At 50.8% G+C, this 18,452-nt stretch overlaps 9 protein-coding genes across 9 annotated transcripts; 4 read left to right on the forward strand and 5 right to left on the reverse strand.

Moving 5' to 3' along the window:
• Window positions 1-238: 238 nt before the first annotated feature.
• Window positions 239-5,180, reverse strand: M438DRAFT_269028 (putative ABC multidrug transporter; the record flags this gene model as incomplete). The annotated part of the gene is made up of 9 exons (XM_029900301.1): window positions 239-1,075; window positions 1,132-1,780; window positions 1,831-2,089; window positions 2,142-2,849; window positions 2,900-2,941; window positions 2,990-4,016; window positions 4,072-4,336; window positions 4,539-4,561; window positions 4,686-5,180. 9 exons carry the CDS (start codon window positions 5,178-5,180, stop codon window positions 239-241), a joined length of 4,305 nt encoding a protein of 1,434 aa, XP_029762821.1.
• Window positions 5,181-6,394: 1,214 nt separating this feature from the next.
• On the forward strand, window positions 6,395-8,223 carry M438DRAFT_179958 (uncharacterized protein). Its single transcript, XM_029899181.1, has 3 exons — window positions 6,395-6,551; window positions 6,610-7,259; window positions 7,310-8,223. Exons 1-3 carry the CDS (start codon window positions 6,491-6,493, stop codon window positions 8,144-8,146), a joined length of 1,548 nt encoding a protein of 515 aa, XP_029762822.1. The 5' UTR covers window positions 6,395-6,490; the 3' UTR covers window positions 8,147-8,223.
• Window positions 8,224-9,054: 831 nt separating this feature from the next.
• On the forward strand, window positions 9,055-9,615 carry M438DRAFT_256346 (uncharacterized protein; the record flags this gene model as incomplete). The annotated part of the gene is made up of 1 exon (XM_029899718.1): window positions 9,055-9,615. A coding segment is annotated over one exon (561 nt), but the record flags the coding sequence as incomplete, so codon positions are not given.
• Window positions 9,616-10,812: 1,197 nt separating this feature from the next.
• Window positions 10,813-11,520, reverse strand: M438DRAFT_333525 (uncharacterized protein; the record flags this gene model as incomplete). Its single annotated transcript, XM_029903615.1, has 1 exon — window positions 10,813-11,520. One exon carries the CDS (start codon window positions 11,518-11,520, stop codon window positions 10,813-10,815), a length of 708 nt encoding a protein of 235 aa, XP_029762824.1.
• A 305-nt stretch (window positions 11,521-11,825) lies between these two features.
• Window positions 11,826-12,925, forward strand: M438DRAFT_180020 (uncharacterized protein). The gene is made up of 2 exons (XM_029899183.1): window positions 11,826-12,846; window positions 12,909-12,925. Exon 1 carries the CDS (start codon window positions 12,092-12,094, stop codon window positions 12,704-12,706), a length of 615 nt encoding a protein of 204 aa, XP_029762825.1. The 5' UTR covers window positions 11,826-12,091; the 3' UTR covers window positions 12,707-12,846; window positions 12,909-12,925.
• On the reverse strand, window positions 12,739-13,161 carry M438DRAFT_179987 (uncharacterized protein). Its single transcript, XM_029899182.1, has 2 exons — window positions 12,895-13,161; window positions 12,739-12,834 (listed from the first exon to the last, which is right to left on the reverse strand). The coding sequence occupies exons 1-2, from the start codon at window positions 13,114-13,116 to the stop codon at window positions 12,772-12,774; spliced, it is 285 nt and encodes a 94-aa protein (XP_029762826.1). The 5' UTR covers window positions 13,117-13,161; the 3' UTR covers window positions 12,739-12,771.
• A 1,009-nt stretch (window positions 13,162-14,170) lies between these two features.
• Window positions 14,171-16,274, reverse strand: M438DRAFT_315321 (uncharacterized protein). Its single transcript, XM_029902649.1, has 2 exons — window positions 14,556-16,274; window positions 14,171-14,500 (listed from the first exon to the last, which is right to left on the reverse strand). The coding sequence occupies exons 1-2, from the start codon at window positions 16,224-16,226 to the stop codon at window positions 14,462-14,464; spliced, it is 1,710 nt and encodes a 569-aa protein (XP_029762827.1). The 5' UTR covers window positions 16,227-16,274; the 3' UTR covers window positions 14,171-14,461.
• A 300-nt stretch (window positions 16,275-16,574) lies between these two features.
• M438DRAFT_293317 (N-terminal nucleophile aminohydrolase) lies at window positions 16,575-17,693 on the forward strand (the record flags this gene model as incomplete). The annotated part of the gene is made up of 4 exons (XM_029901813.1): window positions 16,575-16,605; window positions 16,666-16,725; window positions 16,782-17,169; window positions 17,230-17,693. 4 exons carry the CDS (start codon window positions 16,575-16,577, stop codon window positions 17,615-17,617), a joined length of 867 nt encoding a protein of 288 aa, XP_029762828.1. The 3' UTR covers window positions 17,618-17,693.
• Window positions 17,688-18,414, reverse strand: M438DRAFT_344061 (uncharacterized protein). Its single transcript, XM_029905133.1, has 3 exons — window positions 18,316-18,414; window positions 18,223-18,266; window positions 17,688-18,158 (listed from the first exon to the last, which is right to left on the reverse strand). The coding sequence occupies exons 1-3, from the start codon at window positions 18,318-18,320 to the stop codon at window positions 17,839-17,841; spliced, it is 369 nt and encodes a 122-aa protein (XP_029762829.1). The 5' UTR covers window positions 18,321-18,414; the 3' UTR covers window positions 17,688-17,838.
• Between the last annotated feature and the right edge of the window lie 38 nt (window positions 18,415-18,452).

An 18,452-nucleotide genomic window follows, 5' to 3' on the forward strand; every position in this document is an offset into this window, starting at 1 on the left:
TGTTCGTCATAGCTATAATTGACACAATAGTGATGAAGGGAAAATCGAAGATAGTTCAATAATATTAAAATTTATGTAGTGAAGTCCGAATCTATTAACAAGAAAGAATTGACATGATGCGCTGAAGCAGCAAAAGAAAACGCCGCTCCCATTGGGCTCATGTTTTTCATGCGTGGCTGCTGAAAGACACGATGTTTTTCAAACTCGAGTCTTGTCCAGTGACAGACTGTTGAGTGCTCTAGTAAGGATGAGCAACATTTCTCTGCTTCTCTCCCTCCTTGTTCTTTGCCAAAGGCTCGTGTCTAGGCCAGTGAAGGCCCTTGAGTTTCTCCTTGACACCAGCAGCGTCCCACTTTGTGACTCTGAAAGCCCAGTACAGGAAGACGGCAGCACAGATGTTGAACACAATGTATGCCCAGAAGATGCCAAAGTTGCGCCATACCTGACTGTAGTAGATGTTGCTGCCGGAAAGGAACTGGTCGGCGTTGCTGAGCGAGCAGTACTGACAGTCAGCAGTGGCGGTGGGATTCTGAAGGGTGCCGGGTGCGGCGGTGAGGTAAGCAGCCATGTACTGGCCACAAGTCTGACCGGCAGGTGGGTTGAAAACGCTGGTTTCAGCAGAATTGCACACAATTGGTTTTCCGTGCAGTTGAGAAGCAACAATACCACCAATCCAGTACGTAAATGGCGACACGCGATACATGAAGATCCAGAAACCAGGAAGTGCGTCAGGTGCTTGCATGACACCGTTGAAGACCAAGGACATGGCAAACAAGAGTGTGACAATAGCGGCGGCAGTTTGAGCGTCAGGCATGGCGACGATACAGAGATGTGCGAATGTGCCGGCGTAGATGAAGAACTCAATGAGGAAGAGCAGGACCAGTCCTTGTTGCAGCGAAGTTTGAATACCTTGGACAGCGTAGTAGTAAGAGCCAAAGACGAGGACGGCCAAGATGACGTTGTAAGGAACTTCGACCACGATGTTGGCCAAGATGAAGGCTTTCCAGGAGTAGGCTTTGCTGGGGCGTTCCCTGACTTCGTAGAGAGAGCGCTGGTTGACGAAGAGAGGCATGATCTGAGGGAAGTGTTAGTACAGTCTAGTGAGGCGGAGCTCGGGAAGATTTCACACACCTGTTGAACCAGAGAAGAGAAGATTGTGCAAACCATGAAGGCGGAAAAGATTACGTTCTGAAGTCCCTGTGTTGAAGAGTCGGCCTGATAGAAGGAGAAACCGATGAACAAACCGGCGCAAGTACCCAACATCCACTTGGCAAGGATGTAAGAAGGCATGCGCCAGTATTGCTGGAAAACTCTCTGCGTGACAACAGTGATCTGGGCTGTCAGGGGCATAGCAAATTCACTGAGCTCTTCCTTGGTCGGTTCGTGCTCTCTGGCTCTGTGACTCGATTTCTCGTGCAATTCGTCAATCTGGGTTTGGACGCCCTTGGCCTCTTCGCTGTTCTTCCAGACTTCGTGCCAGTCAGGGCCTTGTCCGGAAGATCCAGCGTTGACGATCTCGAGCATAAATTCTGCCGGGTTCTCTTCATCGTCACAGTGCCTGGCTCCGTTGTTCTCGAAGTAATCAAGCAGAGTTCTGGAGTTCTCTCCAATATCGCCAAAGTACACAGTCTTACCGCCCTTAGCCAGGAACAAGAGACGATCAAATTCCTGGAATAAGACGGCACTTGGTTGATGGATAGTGCAGAGGACAGCTTGACCGGCGTCGGCGAGTTTGCGAAGGAAGGCACAGATAGCCCAAGCGCTCTGAGAATCCAAACCACTAGAACTGCGTTAGTACGCAGTTGCAACAAGGAGCACTTGATAACTTACCTGGTAGGCTCATCGAGGAAGAGTAGGAGCTTAGGCTTGGCAGCAAGCTCAACGCCGATAGTCAGAAGCTTACGCTGCTCGACGTTCAAGCCTTCGCCTGGAACACCAACGACTGCCTCAGCGAAGTCTTCCATGTCAAGCATCTTGATGACTTCCTCGACATAGTCGTATTTCTCTTGCTTGGATACAGACTTTGGTTGTCTAAGCATGGCACTGAATCGCAAACTTTCACGAACAGTGGCGGTTTCGAGATGGAGATCTGAAAATCATTAGCATCAAACTGGAGTCGGAGGAAGGACGTAAGATCTTACCTTGCTGTTGAACGTAGCCACATCCTCTTTGGAAACTGGCATCAATGGGCTTGCCGTTAACAAGCATATCACCAGTTATGACACCCATAGTTGTGCGCTGAGCAAGCGAGTCCAGGAGAGTTGTTTTACCAGCTCCACTGACTCCCATGAGCGCAGTAAGTGTTCCCGGTTTGACATAACCTGATACATGATCCAGGAGTCTGCGAGGTTCACCCTTGATCTTGATATCGTAGACGACATCTCTCCAGGTGAAGATATCCTGTTGGGCAGGAATGGCGTCCACATTGTCATTTTCGGTGTGTCCAGCTGATCCTGCACCTTGGGCTCCGGCTTCTTCATCACGAGCACCCTCTTTGACTTGTCCGGTAAGGTTTGCAGGTGCGTGTCCCTTGCGGAAAACGAGAACTTCGGCAGTGCTGCTGGTCGAGGAATTGATCTCAACCGCGATGAAGTACATGGCCATGAATCCGATCAGGAAGGCGATCATGATGCCGAAATTCCTCCACACATGGGAGTAAGAATATTCATATGCCACTTGGATGTAATTGTCACCGTTGACGGTACGTCGTCCGGCGACTGCACCAGTCTGGGAACAGATAAATGAATCGCCTTGGAGGTTGGGGTAGGCTGGGATGAATTGGGAGCAGGTGAATTCTCGACCGTGGAACTCGTTGGCGACCAGAATCTCAAAGGCGTAGTAGATCGGGTCTGATGAATGTGGTTAGCTATGTTAGATTTTCGTGACGCGAGCGACTTACTGATGTAGTGAATCCATGCGAACCATGGCTTCATGTAGGGTTCTACGATACATTAGATGTGTATGCTTCCAATGAGATAATGTAACTTACGAGGCAAGACATAACCAGTGTAGATGACAAGCGCGAGAACCATGATACCGGCTAAGGTCATAGCCTGAGAGATAGTCTTGGTTACAGCCGCGAGGGTTCTGAAGACAGCTGACATGATTTGACCGACCACGAAGGTGATGAGGAAGTAGATGAAGAACTGAGATGGTTCCCTTCTAAGACCAGCCAAAAAGTAGAGAATGAGGTTGAACACGGTTGTAGTAACGAATTTGACCGGTATGTCCGCAACAACACCAGCAATCGCTTCGGTCGCTGGATGGTAGAGCGCGTAAGATTTGTGCTTTTCGACAATCGGACGTTGGGCGTAAAGACTGTTGATCTCATTCATAGCTGTGAGAGCGTTGAGGAGGACAGCGAAGAACAAAACAGCACCTTTGGACATAAAGCCTACGGTGGCGTCAGGCGTGCCATAGAAAATTGAACCAATGATGAGAGCCATAAAGACGTTGACAGCGATGGCCGATGTCGTCGACGGTAGGTCGTTCCAGATGCGTTGATAGGATCTCTTGGTGTTAAGCTTGATCTGCATGGGGACACTGATCATGTATGGCGACTTCAGGCGAGTGTGGCTTGCTTGGAATTCACCTTTGTTCTCGCGGAAGGCTTCAACCATCTTCTCCCCAGATACAGATTTTTCATGCTCATCAATTCCCTTCTCCATAGCTTTGTATGCAGATGATTCAAGCCAGTACTTTTCAAAGTCCTCCGGAGTACGAGGGACCTTGTTTTCCATGCCCTTGCGAGCTTTGCGTTCAGCAGGATTGGTGAGACCTGTCAGAAAATCGCCGGTTGTTTGACGCTGATCGCAGTTCCAACCCTGCTTCTCGAAGAAGGCACGAGCCTTGGACGCCGATCCATAGTAGATGGTGCGCCCCTCGTAGAGTACGATAGCCTTGTCGAACAAATCATAAATCTGCTGCGAAGCTTGGTAGATGGCCACAGCATGCGCAGATCCACCGAGAGCGGAAAGAGTACGGAGCGAGTTGACGAACTTGAATGCAGTAGCGGACTTGAAGACGGTTAGCTAATGCCTGATACCGGGTTGAAGAATATGGTATGCTTACGTCCAGTCCACGGGTGGAGTTGTCCCAGGCTGCCAAAGGAGACCCTGTGAGGGCCATTTCGGCGATACTGACACGCTTTCTCTCGCCACCTGACACTCCGCGAACGAAGTCGGATCCGACCTTGGTATTATAAGTGTGGCTGAGACCAAAGACTGACATGATAACCTTGGCGGTGTGAGTGGAAAACTCCTGTCTCGACATGCCACGAATACGATGCGAAGGTGTGCGTGTAGAAGCAGCAAACTCTAAAGTCTGTCCAACAGTCCTGGAAATGACATAATCAGCATGTTTCTTCTTAAGCAGGATTGGTAGCTACACTATAAGCTTCCTTTGTGCAAGATCAACTCTGCGAACAGCCGTCCAGGGCGGTGTTTCCTTCGACACACACCCGAAAAACAATTGAACAGAACTAAGCTGACACGGTTGGATAGCTTATAGTGCTTCTACCTTCTAAAGGACATTCTCACAGATGAGGGAAATGTTTGTCAACCTGTTACTAACGTTAGCATCGAACCAATATAGCGTAGGTAACGTAAAGAAGACATGAGTAGTAGCTAGGGTGGACTTTTGGGGGAGATTTTGGGGAAATTTTGGGGAAATCTTAGGAACTTTACCTCTTGGTTGTACACCACCTCGCCCTTGAACTCCTTCATCATCTGCTTCTGGCTAACACCGTTGTAGTGAATCTCAGAACCATCGTCAATGTGGAGGCCATGTGTTTCGCCGCACAATGCTTTCAAGAAAGTACTGCAGCCAGAGCCGGGACGCCCAAGGACGATGAGGAGTTCGCCAGACTTGAGGTTTCCGTTGAAGTTATGGAGAATCTGCTTTCGCTCGGCGTTCCGTGAGAAGAGAGATTTGATTGTGGCCAGAGGCTTTAATGCAATTCCAGCAACGGTGTCTTGGAGCTGCAAAGCTGCGCCTGATCCAGACACCGAGAGGTTCTTCCAGACGATACCCGCTCTGGTGGCTTTGAGGTCTTCAGCATCGAAGTCCTTGATGAAGGTGCGAAGCCATTTTTCTAGACTGAAATCTTTGGCCGAAGGATCGAGGCCAGCAGCGCTTGATGTGGTTCCAGATCGGGTCAATGTCATGAGATCGTTTCTCATGGCCTCCTGGTCCTCTCCAGGAATGTTGATCGGTGCGTAGGCGATAGTGCCATCGCTGCTGCCCCTCGAGCGGGGTGTGCTGCTTTCATCCACTTCTTCGATATCGTCCGATGATTTGCGCGAGAGCTCTGGGGCGGCGTAATTCTGCTGGGCTGCGTAGTTTTGCTGAGGTTCGTAGTTCTGCTCGTAGCTCTGGAACTGATATGGTTGTGCGCCGACAGCATCATCTGCTATTTGCTGAGTAGTGCGGTACTCCATGTTGACTGTGACGAGGCAGGGAGTCAGGAGCTGAAAGTCGGAGTAGGCCTGGAGATGAAAGAAGAAACGACTAGAGAACGCTGCTGATTGCTACCTATGTATATGAGGAGGTGTCTCTCAAGTCGTGCTTTGTTTTTGAAACGGCTTGCTTGCATGACGAACTGGGCGTATTTAAGAAATAGGGGATCCAGACTTCAGAGTTCGTTATGGTTGAGATACACGTAGTTTAGCGCCGACTATTCTGTGAAATTGTGTTCCAACGACATCATTCCGGCGATTCCATCTTGACCCCAGGACCCTAAGGGACCACGGAAGCCCAAAGGACGTTTGAATAGACTCTCGGCGTACTTGGTATCCGCCATCCGAGCCCTCCGGAAGGTAGCAAAAGGGCTCCGTCAACCTTTGAATACAAACGGTCGCACATGAATGCTCAAAGTTACGTGGAGTACATGTATAAACCGGACGAACGTCTTGCCGGACTATGGGGACGTGGAGATTATGCAAAATAGACTCATCTCATAGGGACACAGTCCAACGGGTGGCCAATACAAGGACGTTGTTTGGCTCAACAAAAGCATGTACGAAACAGTCGTATGTGTACGAGCAAGTCGTATGTAGGTGGCTGAGGCGGAGGTGCAAGAAGAAAGACCACCCCGGACAGAAGAAATTCCGACGGTGTGGGCCGCCGACATCCGACTATCGCTATACGAGCAAGTACGAGTGTCAGAACTTCATTGCTCGGAGGTTCATAACCTCCTTGCACCGCCCTGAATTTCGGTAGCTCGCAGCAACATCAGTTTCAACACTCGGATAGAACCACTTCCACACGAGCCTCGTACCTGCGCAGTCGCAGGCAACATGAAAGTGCTCTGTTTGAGAAGGACCTTGCAACCAAAACTCAAATAGGCACCCCGCTGACGCCATTGTCCTTGGCAGTGGTTGACTCAACACCACCGAAAGTTCGTCAAGCAACTTCACCAAGACTTCTCACGTCACGCATTTTACCAGAAGAGTGAAATGCTTTCGAAGCAGGACTGCCCTGTTTCCCAGCCATGGTTGGCCGCCCTCGCTCTACTGGTTGCTCAACATGTCGAACTCGGCACTTGAGATGCGGTATGAATCAGCCAAGTCGACAATGCATGACTTGAGGATTGACGGATGTCCGGTTCAGATGGAAAACGGCCAATCTGTTCACGTTGCGAAAAAGACAAGTTCGAATGCGGACCCCGCTCCGACGACTTCCAGGTGATTCAATACAGGCCTCCCAAGTCGCAGTCGCGAGAGCGCATTGTGACCGTGCCCCACTTCAGTACAAGGCCCGAACAATCGCGTCCCTTTCCTGTGACCGATGCAGATTCTGAAGCCGTAGAAACCCAAGAACCCTTCGAGGTTAGTGCAGTCGGTACGAGAGACAATGTTTTCAACGCGCTTTTGTCCGAAGCAACCACAGCCTGGAAAGGGTCGCGCGTCGCTACAGGTGCACACTTCGCAGATGTCAGCACATGGGCATGGCAGATTCTCAGCGCCGATGACGACGTCTACATCGCTCACCTAAACCATGCTTTGTTCTCACAAGAAGACTCGCGAGTCCGTTGGGTAGGGTTCAATGCCATAGCGCAGCCGGACAGTCTGTCGTGGAAGTGCCTGCTCGCGCTGTCAAAGTCATTCTACGGTCGTGTGCAGAATGAGGCAAGTATGACACGGCAAGGAATTGGCATGTATGGCCAATGTCTTACAAGCATACACAAAAGGATATTTTGTGTAGAGAAGGACGCCGTCACAGACGTGCTCTTGTCGATCTTGATCATGGGCTTTTATGAGGCAAGAATTCACCACGGTTGCTATATCGACACCTTCTCTGACGAGTGCAGATGATGCTTTGTACTAGCCATGATGCATGGATTCGCCATGGACTCGGGATATCAACACTGATTCAAATTCAGGGTCCGGAAGCGTGCAGAGACAAAACCATTTTCGAAATTTTCCGCAGCAGCCGATTTCTCATCATACTCTCCTCGTTGGCCAGTAGATGCCCAACGTATCTTTCCGGAGACCCATGGAGGACGGTGCCGTGGCAACAACAAACCGTCCCCAAAGACAACATGGATCTTCTACTTGACATCATGAGTGAGGTACCCGCACTCCGGAGTAGACTATTCAAGCTACAGGGTATTACGGGTGCGGATAACCATGAAGCGCTCTCATTTTATCAGCTCGCAGAAGATGCCTTGCAGGTAGCTTCGCAGCTACAAGTTTGGCGAAGGGACTGGGATGTCTCGCTCGAAGGCAATATCATTGAGCTTACGGAGTCAGAGCCCGCTAAACGATTGGGCGAAAATTCTTTACATTTCACCAGTCTTTACGCAGCGAATTGCTGCTCGCTGTACGACGCTTCACTCATACTGGTACTTGAGACTGTCCTCTTATGCGCTCAACCAGGCCAACTATGTCCTGGAACTGCCGCCACACTCTTCGAGAAGTCACGGCAGGCAGCGATAGAGATATGCCAAAGCCTCGACTACCAACTGCAAAACTCGCACACCAGATTAGGCCAGCTGTTCGTCCTCTGGCCTCTGCGAGAAGCCGGGAAGATACTGGCAAAAGGCAGCATCTCTGAAGAGCTTCTGCTAGAACAGCAAAAACAGAAGCTAGCCACTGGTCAGGACTCTTGGGAGATTGCAAAGTCTGCTTTTGGCAGATATGGCTGAACAGATGAACATATGTCTACATTGACGAAGAGAAGCAGCGTGGTTTCTTCTCCGCTCATCACAAATACTGGCCAACATACTGGTCCGTTTACTAGGAGCTGCACTCTCCGTTTCGATGTAAGCACTCTGAGTTACAAGAACGTTCTGCCTAGTGTCAAGCACAATCGCTCGCCCTTTCTGGTCTGAGGATAATGTGGTGGGATGATGATCTGACATGAAGGATGAGTTCGCCATGCTGTCTATCCACAAGGGATGGACTAGGCACCCCGAGACAACCAATCAGAACTCTGCCAGCGCGAAATACGCCAGAAAAAGAAACGATCTGCGATCCTTCAAAGCTTATTCCACCGGCGTCGCAACTCCCGACATGGATCAACATTTCAGATGCATTTGGCTATTCCTACTTGGGTGCATTTCCCGGTAAATAGTATATCAGAGGTCCAGTTTGGTGAACAAAGCTTCAGTTCACGAACATGTTGCGCAGCAATGAGATCCTTCCAGCGATCACAGGCGCGACAAAAGGATAAAGCAACCGCGGCCCTCTGATGTAGCTCATCTTTCCCATCCAACATTGTGCGTTGCTTCTGCTATACGTCTCATTGCACAAGCTATTTCAGATCGCTCGATTGTCTGCCATGACTCAATGCTGCTCCATCTATGGGCAGTATCCTCAGGAATTCTGTTATGAAGCACCACCCACCAAGGATTGGCAAGACTGCCCTTCGCTGATGACCTTGCCACCTTATGCCGCCAGTCGTGGTGGACATGTTCCGGGTCCATCTGAGCCTAAGATGGCTTGCTCCTCGACCACGCATGTGCAACTCCGTCCGGCCTATTCTCAGCCTACGTATCAACCTCAGTTCGCAGCCCACCAACGAAACTTCTACATTTCCTCATCCGACATGGGCCGTCCAGTCGTGATACCTCAAATTGCCCCCGGCATCGCCCCCCTCACCCGCACTTATAGCCCCTCCCTCGCATCCATGGGCATCGACATCACCACCTTTCTGAACTTCCTCGACACCCTAAACATCGCAATCTCACCTGCCCCTCCTCTGCAGATCATTGACCTAGCAGGTGGCATATTGGGCATGGTGCCCCATCATATCCCCGCTTTAGTAGGAGGAGGACTCCAAGCTAGTGCGAAAATCGCTGGCGCGGTCACCTCTAAGGCACGATCCAAAGCCGTTTTGGAGAAGGCCAACAAGGAGGTCTTTGAGCCAAGGGGGATGAAAATGGAGATCGTTGATACTGCGGAATTGAAGAGAAGACTAGGCATCACGGGATCGTTGTTGGGGACATTGGACGAACAAAGCTCTGTGCTCAGTGTTCAGCAGAGACGATTCAAGGTGTTGAAACCGTATACCGCATCTCTGGATCTCGATGTACCGATGCCAGAACAGCAGGCAAATGTCATCGACAGATTGTCTGCTGCTCAACTGAAAAGGCAGATGGCTAAGGCTGAGGAAAAAGCCTTGAAACAGAGAATGAAGGAAGGCAAGAAAGCTAACAGGAAAGCCGAGAGAAGAGCCGAGAGAGAAGAAAGGGGAAAGGACAAAGATGGGGGAAAATGCAATGGGGAGGCGAAAGGTGAGAAGCAAGATAAGGAGAGTAAGGCTGCTGAGAAGTTGCTGTGGCTGTTTATTGGGCAGGTGTGAAGTGATGTTGCTCATGTGATATTGTGCAGCGACACATGCGCGTTCACATGGAGGCTAATCTCAGGAGCAGAAGAAAAGGAGTAGTTGTCGATATCAAGCTGTCTCGAATCATGGATGCGAGGCCCTAGGATCGGTCTCATCAATATCATCATTCTCCTCAATCTCGTCTGTTCCCAGATATCCACAGCGCTTACGACTACTGGAGACGCTGCACGATGCGATTAGCTTGGATTCCCGAGGATACTCAAAGGTATTTGGCGAGGTACGACTGCAGGTAGTCATTTAGCACATGCGTCGTCGCGCTTTCTTGATACTCATAGAGTTTTCTCAAGTCTCCTCGCTCTCCATCATCATCAATTGTGACTCGTATCGATTGCTTTGATGCTATTTTTTTCGTTGCCGCATGTGGTCAGACTGTCGAACGTCTGTAGCAGATACGAAGGTATAATTGCGCTAAAGCCGACTCTGCTAATGCCAGCCTCGCTAGAGATGGAGTCATCAACTACATTCAGTATAGTTCGGTCCATTAGCTTTTCCACGTCATATTTCTCCTCATTTCTTCCATCTCTTCCCATTAATCTTACCTATCTCGCTGTTAAGGGCCTCTAGATTTACAGTCAAATTCTTATACGATCGGTTTTTACAAACATTTCCCTCATCTGTGAGAATGTCCTTTAGAAGGTATAAGCACTATAAGCTATCCAACCGTGTCAGCTTAGTTCTGTTCAATTGTTTTTCGGGTGTGTGTCGAAGGAAATACCGCCCTGGACGGCTTTGTTCGCAGAGTTAATCTTGCGCAAAGGAAGCTTACAGTGTAGCTACCTCATTCGGAGCGACCACGAGCGCCAAACACATAAACATCATCTAAATCGCAACCCACTTGCTTCGCAGCCAATCTTTTGCCTTGTGACTCACCAATTTCGTCGCATTTAAGTCCCTTGTATTGCAACTTACCACGCCTCACTTCTGCGTCTCAACCAGGAACGAACTCACTCCTATTACAGTACCCTAAATTCCCATGTCTCCTTCGAGGAGACAGTCAGCGGGAACGGGATAACCACCATGGGCTTTCGATACGCCTGTGGCCCTGAGAGCGGCGCCAGTGAGCATAGGTTTCTGAACGCGAGAGTCCAGCGTGAATGGGATGATAGTAGGCGATGTCAGATCTGAGAAGTCGCGCAATGGCAAGTGCAAAATTTGATTCACTGTGATTTTGGTAGGTGTGCCCTCTATGTCGACGTCAAGAACGCGTGTAGCGGGCGTGAGATATGGCATCTCAGAGACAAGTCGAAAGTCGCGGAGGACACCTAGGCGATTCGGATGGGGTGGTATTTCTAAGACGTGCTTGACTGTGCCTTTGGAGGGTGTGTAGTTTTCCTTGACGTCGGGCTTGAGACGAAGGCCCGCGTCGATAGCCGTAACGAACATGTTGAGGTTTCTTGATCGATTATCACGAGCAACACCAAACTGTTGGCCGCTAAAGCCAGTCAGAATGGCCTCGTCAGGAGCTTCCGTAGGTGTGAGCTTCGACGTAAACTTGACGCGCTTCTTTGCACGTGCCTGGGCGGCTGGAGCAGCGATCGTGTTCAGAGGTTCCGCGGGAGCGGAAGTGACAGCAGATGTAGATGTTGCATTCGTACGGTTTACAGGAGTGAAGAAACTGTTGATGGGCCTGGCAGGAGCAGAGCCGATGCCGCTGCCTTTCTTGGGTGCCATGCTCTAGCGAAGATGCATGGGATGGGAATGCAGAGGTGATGATAGCGAACTCGCAGCTGGCAGAGAAGGCAGAAGATATAGCTGAGGAAGACGATAGCGTCTCACGACGAGCGATTGTGATGAGAACGCCGATGGGACAACTGGACGAAGATCGAAATGCTGAAGAATTGTAGAAAGATTGTGTGCAACACACTAAACAAGAGAATTTCTCTTGGAGTCGTTTGGTTGTGTTGGTATGATAGGGCACAGACGACGTGCGCAAGACCGCAAGCAACCTGATTCACTTTTTTCTTATTTTGAGCGACTCTTTCGGAAGATTGGGCAATGCGACCTACCTTTTGCGTCGCAACTCTTCTTCACCGTCTCAACCATCCGTTCACTTTGCAGCCTGCCTTTGGCATCGCAACTCTTCTTCGCCGTCCCAGCCATCCTTTCACTTTGCAGCCTACCTTTCGCATCGCAACTCTTCTTCAGCGTCTCAACCATCGCTTCACTTTGCAGCCTACCTTTTGCGTCGCGAGTCTTCTTCTCCTTCTCCACCATCCTTTCACTTTAACCTACAATCATCGCAATGGACGCTCCCAACCCCGCAACCCTAAAGTACTTTGGTCCTCATCTTAAAGGCGACACGAATACCGATCATGTTGAATACCACAAGGCTCAAGATCTCTTCAACGATCAGAAAGAGGACGAATGCGCAGCGATTTGTCGCGCTAGAATCAACACCAGTCCACCCATGTTTTGGGAGGCCAAGTACCTTACCTTGCTTTCTGCCGCGACCGATAGCTGGCACCGAGCTGAGAGATACCGTCTGCATGCTGAGAGCCTCTGGGATCGCTTGTGGACCCACAGATACGAGCACATGATAATGCCGAACGTCATGAACCAGATGCGCAGAGAGTTGACTGCTGTGCTCGAAGCCCAGGAGGGAGGTGGACCCGATGAAGAGGAAGAGCTGGAAGAGTACTGGAATGAATGGAACAAGGACAAGCTGCTGGACGCAACCGTGTTGAACGCCGTCAAGGACGCCAGCGCCAGCGCCAGCGAGGTTGATTCTGGAAGCGGCCTGGCGACCCATGGCACTGAGACTGAGGCCACCGAGGCCACTGCCACCACTGCCACCACTGCTAGTCACGCCGATATCGAGAACGAAAAGAACATCGCCAACATCGCCAGCGAAGAATAGGCCGCCCTCGAAAAGAAGAACGCCGCAAGACTCGAGAAACCCATCCGTGCGCTCAGAAAGTACGGTCACGTGCGTGCTAAGTCAGCACCCGCTGATGCACGCGGCTTCCGCCAACTCTCCGTGAGCATCTCACCAAACATGTAAGCTTGAAGGTTCCTTGTTGATTAATGCGTGAGGGCTTCGCTTACCTTGTGTTCTGTAGTGTCTCCAACATTCGTCAGCGCTTTGAAGACCTTGAGATCGACCATTCCGATGAGATGGAGGAATAAGCGGTTGGAGAAGAACATCGCCGGCGAGGAAGAGGCCGCCCTCGAAAAGGAGAAGACCGCCAGACTCAAGAAACACATCCGCCCGCCAACTCTCCGGGAGGAATGAATGGTTAGATTAGAGAGCGGAGAGTACTTGCGCATACCATATTCATTAGCAACAATGTGACCAAAGAACCATCAAGATTTCTCACCAGACTTCTCACTAAATATGACTGACTTGCCTGTTTCATCAACAGTATCCTCAGCGCGCTCCAGAGCACCGTCGCATCAAGACTTCGCTTGTCTCGCCTCGCGCACGCGCACTCCCTTAGCCTCCTCGCCACGAGCGCTCTCCTCGGGGGAGAGGTTCAACTATGGGGTGTAAGTTAACCGATGGAATTCATGGTAATCAGAGGTAATTAGCTAAGTTAGAAAAGGCTAGCTATCTATGTAAGCGCAGTTTGTAATACAAACTGTCGAGTCACTAACTCTGATCAAGCCTACCGACGACCCTTTCCCTGCGTGGTATACCTGCTGCGTGATTTGAAGTGTCGTTCGATAGCAAATTATGCTGTACCATGTCGCGTGTAGTTTCCAAGGTCAAACTAGTACGTAGTATCGCCTTCTTGGAGTAAATGAGCAAGGAATAGTAGTCTGATTGGGCCTCGAACCTCATATCCGCAAGCTGCCCAATTCAACCCAACTCCTGCATTACCAAAGCAAAGCATGTAAACAAGAGCAGCTGCTTAATCACTTTCCTCCATCACATCGGATTCGTCAATCTCAAGGTCTTCATAGCGCTGACGAATACTGGAGATACTACAGCACATAAGGTAAGCGGAGTCCTCATGCATATGTAAATAAAAAAGGAATCTTACATGTTTGGTGGAATGTTCACGAAGGGTTGGCGGGAGCCGCGTGTGGATTGACCCTCAAGCCGCGGCGATACGCACCGTTCTAGCCATCAAAATGCACAATGATTTTGACTAAGGGGACATTGTCCACAGAGAGCGCCTATCTAACGGCCTCTCCTTGGACCTGGCTCTACTTTCGAAAATCATCGTGCATTTTGACAGCAGTGTTAGTGACAAAACTTCGGCACACGGGGAGGTGTTATTAGCGGCAGGAGGCGAGACGAGCAGCTCGAGATTTGTAATACATGGGTCGCTAACAATTGTTGATTCTAGCCTGATGAGCAAATCGATAAATTCTTGGACGACGAAGGAAACATGTTCGCTTGCTGCTTCCACCAAGATGGGGAAACCAGGGGTGTCATTGTCGCGTCCATCTGGACAGTTCGAGGTAATCAATACGTTCTTGCTTTACAACAGACTATTCACACGACTTATGGGAGATACATGGAGATGAAACAGAACCTAACTTTTATGAATGGTAAAAGACGTGCTCATAAGCTCGTCCAGGGGGTATCTACAAAATACCATATGCAAAAAAAGCTAAATGATCGAGACAAAAACGAAACTATATGTACAAAGACTGTCCAGTCAGTTTAACCAGACAGGAACTTGTATGGGTTCATAATGCCTTTCTAAATGATTATTAGCAAATTATTTCGATGCAAAGAAGTAAAGTCAAAAACTTACGGGGTCATAAAGATCCTTGATCTGGCGCATGAGCTTGATCATTGTCTCGTCACGGCTGTATCCAATGAAGGGTGCCTTGGCGATACCCAAACCGTGCTCGGCACTGATACTGCCACTGCGCTTGGCTACCCACTCGTAGACGAAAGGCTCAAGCTCCTTCTCGACTGCTTTGTCGTAGCGGCGAACGGGAACGTTGAGGTGAAGGTTGGCATCACCCATGTGGCCGTATCCAACAACGTCAACGATGGGGTAGTCGTCCGTGTCACCGATGAGACCGGCCTTGTCCATCCTCTCACGAGTCTCCTCGACCAAGGCGTACATCTCGCTGATGGGAATGGACAAATCGTACTTGTAGACGCCACCCCAATGGCCGAGATGTTCAGGAACACCTTCTCTGCAGCCCCAAAGCTCACGAGACTGGGTCTGGTCCTGAGCGACGACGCCGTCGCTCACAATCTCCTCGCCCATGACGTGCTCGAGGAAGGCCTCAAGCTTCTCCTGGTCGTGATCGCTGTTGCTTCCAGAGGTCTCTACAAGACAGTAAAAGGGGTGCTCGTTCTCGAGGGGCAGGCCGTTGCCGCTAGCGGTCTTGTACAAGTTCTGACTGCGGCCGTCCATGAGCTCAAAGGCGGAAAGAATCTCACCGAGCATGCCCTTGGCTTCAGAGAATGCTTGTTGAACCTTTTCAAAGGACTCGAGACCGAAGTAGGCGACATTCGTGGCCTGGCTACGCTGGGGGCAGAGAATTGAGATGGCAGTGATCATGCCAATAGTTCCCTCAGCACCAATGAAGAGCTGCTTGATGTCGTAACCAGTGTTGTCCTTGCGCAACTTGGACAAGTTGTTGATGATGGTGCCGTCGGGAAGAACGGCCTCAATTCCAAGGACGTTACCGTGCAGACTGCCGTAACGCAGAAGACGGAGACCACCAGCGTTGGTTGCAACGTTACCACCGATCTGACATGAACCCTTGGCACCCAAGTCCAGGGGGAAGATGTGCTTTCTCTCGGCGAGATAGTTGTCGGCAACCTCGAGAATGACACCGGCGTCAGCGACCAAAATACCAGAAACCTCATCAAAGTCGCGGATCTGGTTCAAACGGGCCAAGTTGATGACAATCTCGTCGAAGACGGGAACACTTCCACCAACAAGACCGGTGTTGCCACCTTGGGGAACGACAGCCAGCATGTTGTCATTGCAGTATTTCAAGACCTTGCTGACTTCCTCTGTGTTTCCAGGCTTGACGACCAGTTTGGTGTGACCCTTGTACTTGCGCATCCAGTCGGCGTTGTAGGGCTCAATGTCCTCCGAAGCATCCTTGCTGACGCCATCGAGGACAGCAGACTCGTTGCCTAGGGTGTCCTTGAACCATTGGACGTGTTCGGGGGTGAGTTCGGCAAAGTTGGGGTTTCTCTTGAGGTCCGGGTATGAGTCGGAAGTGTATTTGATCTTGCGGGCGGGGGCTTCGGGGCCCTTTGTTCCAAGGTCGGGATGCGGTTGATGGGGTTCTGAGGTGGCAGAAGTCGTGGGCTCGTTCTTTGTGGTTTCGAAGCGTCTCTGGCCGGCAAAGACGGAGCGGGGAGCAGTGCGGGCAATGGCGGCGCGGTTGAAGGCGAAGTTGGCCGCTCTGATCTGGCGCAATGCCGGGGCGCAGCGGTGTAGAGGGGCCATTATGGATATTTGGTTAAGAAGTGCAAAGATGAAGCAAGAAATGGCACAGGCAAAGGAAAGGGAGGGATGGGAATAAAGAAACACAAAAATTGTATCCGCATCATCTTCGCCGCACTCGCTCTCGCATGCAATCGTCAGTCCCGACTCCCGCACGTCGAGCTCGGCTTGTGCCGCCGCTTTGGTCCAACGCGAAGCTCCCGGAAGCTGCTGTCTACACCCGCCATCTAGCCAGGAAGTCGTCTTGTCTATACAGCTGTGCAATCTCATCCCGTCTCTTCATCTGTTGCTTTGTTTCGGTCGCCTTCCATCTCATCCTAGCCTCCCGTCACTCCTCACACATCATCCACCATGGCCAGCGGTTACGATCGTGCTCTGTCCGGTATGCGATGACGCCAGTCCATCTGACACAGAAACATCCAAATACTTACTCATCACCCAGTCTTCAGTCCCGATGGACACGTCTTCCAGGTCGAATATGCTCTCGAAGCTGTCAAGCGCGGTATGCCATCTCTTCAAATCATACAATACACAATCAGACGACTGATTGCCTCCCAGGAACTTGCGCCGTCGGTGTCAAGGGTGACAAGATCGTCGTCTTGGGTTGCGAGAAGCGCAGTGCCATGAAGCTCCAAGATACCCGCATCACCCCCTCAAAGATTGGTCTCATCGACAACCACGTCTGCCTCGCCTTCGCTGGTCTTAACGCCGATGCCCGTATCCTTGTCGACAAGGCCCGTCTGGAAGCTCAGAGCCATCGCTTGACCGTCGAAGATCCCGTCTCTATCGAATACATCACAAAGCACGTCGCCCAGGTCCAACAACGCTACACTCAGTCTGGTGGTGTCCGTCCCTTCGGTATCAGTACCCTCATTGTCGGCTTCGACCCCAACAGCACCGAGGCTAGACTATTCTACACCGAGCCCAGTGGTATCTACTCTGCATGGTTCGTCTACTCATCATCCTCCCACCCGTCTGATCATTCGTACTAATAACCTACAAACAGGAAGGCAAACGCCATCGGCCGCTCATCCAAGACTGTGCGCGAATTCCTCGAGAGAAACCACAAGGATGGCATGGACCGTGAGGAGACAATCAAGCTTACCGTCAAGTCATTGCTCGAAGTTGTGCAGACTGGCGCAAAGAACATTGAGATCGCCGTCATGGCACCCGGCAAGCCCCTGGAGATGCTCAAGGTCGAGGATATCGAAAAGTACGTCGAGAGCATCAACAGCGAAAAGCAAGACGAGGCAAACACGAGAAGAGGTCCTCGTGCAGGAGGTCAGGCTGGAGGTGCCGGAGCACAGGGCAGCACAACAGGCCCTGCGGTAGGCACTGAAGCCGTGCTGGCTAGCAGACCGGCAGGCGACGGTAGCGGCGCACCTCCGGAGTAGATATGACTTGCATTCGGGGACACAGCATTGGCGTTTTATGGCAAATTCAAGATATCATGGATGCATGATGAGGCAGAGGCAAATGAAAAGAGTTAATACATGATTGATGTTTATGATTCGTGAATTCGTTGTTCTGTGTTGCGGCGTGAGACGATGTTCAGGCCGGATATGTGCAATGGATCAATCTTGAAGAGGACCCAAGGAGATGTGACGCGACAAGTTTAACCCAATCTCTCGCTTGCTTCCTTCAAACTCCAGATGGTCTGCTGCTCTTCCTCACGCACACGCTCGTCCTTGACGAAGCGGGCATCCTTTCTGACATCCTCACTCTCGACCTGGAGTCTAGCCTGCGGTGTCTTTGCCTCGAGGACGAAGTGGTTGTCGCAATGCGGGCAGTATTCGTCACTCTCCTCGAACTCTTGAACATCCTTGCGGAAAGCCTTTCTGCACTTCTTGCAAGCAAAGACCATTTCGAGGGTGGGCTTCAGGTCATGTGTCTCTGATTCGGCGTGGCATTCTGCGCAGTCAAACCATTTGCGGCCTGTGGTTGTATGTGTTAGTTCTGCTATTCCCGGCCAGGACGGAGGTGATGCGGGTGGACTTGCAGCAGGGTGAGCGGATCGAGACTTGAGCGTTGAGAACATGTTTGCTAGGAAAGAGTTAGATTATGGCCGAGTGACAGGCAAGAGCATACTCACCACATGATGGGCGACTTGTACGAGGTCTGTAATGGGAAAGAGGAAGGTGGGACGCAAGTTGCTGTACTGTAAGCAGCACAAAGTTGGGATAAGACAATTGTGTTCAGCGTCGGTGCAAGAAGCGTGTCACAAAATAT

The sequence above is a fragment of the Aureobasidium pullulans genome, assembly GCF_000721785.1.
Source record: "Aureobasidium pullulans EXF-150 unplaced genomic scaffold scaffold_5, whole genome shotgun sequence".
Classification (NCBI taxonomy): domain Eukaryota; kingdom Fungi; phylum Ascomycota; class Dothideomycetes; order Dothideales; family Saccotheciaceae; genus Aureobasidium; species Aureobasidium pullulans.

What these genes read in the sequence shown, in the direction of transcription:
- M438DRAFT_344061 (XM_029905133.1), bottom strand. An exon ending in CTCGATCCGCTCACCCTGCT is followed by an intron (nt 18,159 to 18,222) that starts GCAAGTCCACCC and finishes ATACAACCACAG; the next exon opens with GCCGCAAATGGTTTGACTGC.
- M438DRAFT_179958 (XM_029899181.1), top strand. Translation starts at nt 6,491, where the DNA reads ATGGTTGGCCGCCCTCGCTCTACTGGTTGCTCAACATGTCGAACTCGG. An exon ending in AACTCGGCACTTGAGATGCG is followed by an intron (nt 6,552 to 6,609) that starts GTATGAATCAGC and finishes TGTCCGGTTCAG; the next exon opens with ATGGAAAACGGCCAATCTGT. An exon ending in TGATCATGGGCTTTTATGAG is followed by an intron (nt 7,260 to 7,309) that starts GCAAGAATTCAC and finishes TGACGAGTGCAG; the next exon opens with ATGATGCTTTGTACTAGCCA.
- M438DRAFT_315321 (XM_029902649.1), bottom strand. Translation starts at nt 16,226, where the DNA reads ATGGCCCCTCTACACCGCTGCGCCCCGGCATTGCGCCAGATCAGAGCG. An exon ending in TCAAGGATCTTTATGACCCC is followed by an intron (nt 14,501 to 14,555) that starts GTAAGTTTTTGA and finishes ATAATCATTTAG; the next exon opens with AAAGGCATTATGAACCCATA.
- M438DRAFT_180020 (XM_029899183.1), top strand. Translation starts at nt 12,092, where the DNA reads ATGGACGCTCCCAACCCCGCAACCCTAAAGTACTTTGGTCCTCATCTT.
- M438DRAFT_179987 (XM_029899182.1), bottom strand. Translation starts at nt 13,116, where the DNA reads ATGCGCAAGTACTCTCCGCTCTCTAATCTAACCATTCATTCCTCCCGG. An exon ending in GAGACACTACAGAACACAAG is followed by an intron (nt 12,835 to 12,894) that starts GTAAGCGAAGCC and finishes ATGTTTGGTGAG; the next exon opens with ATGCTCACGGAGAGTTGGCG.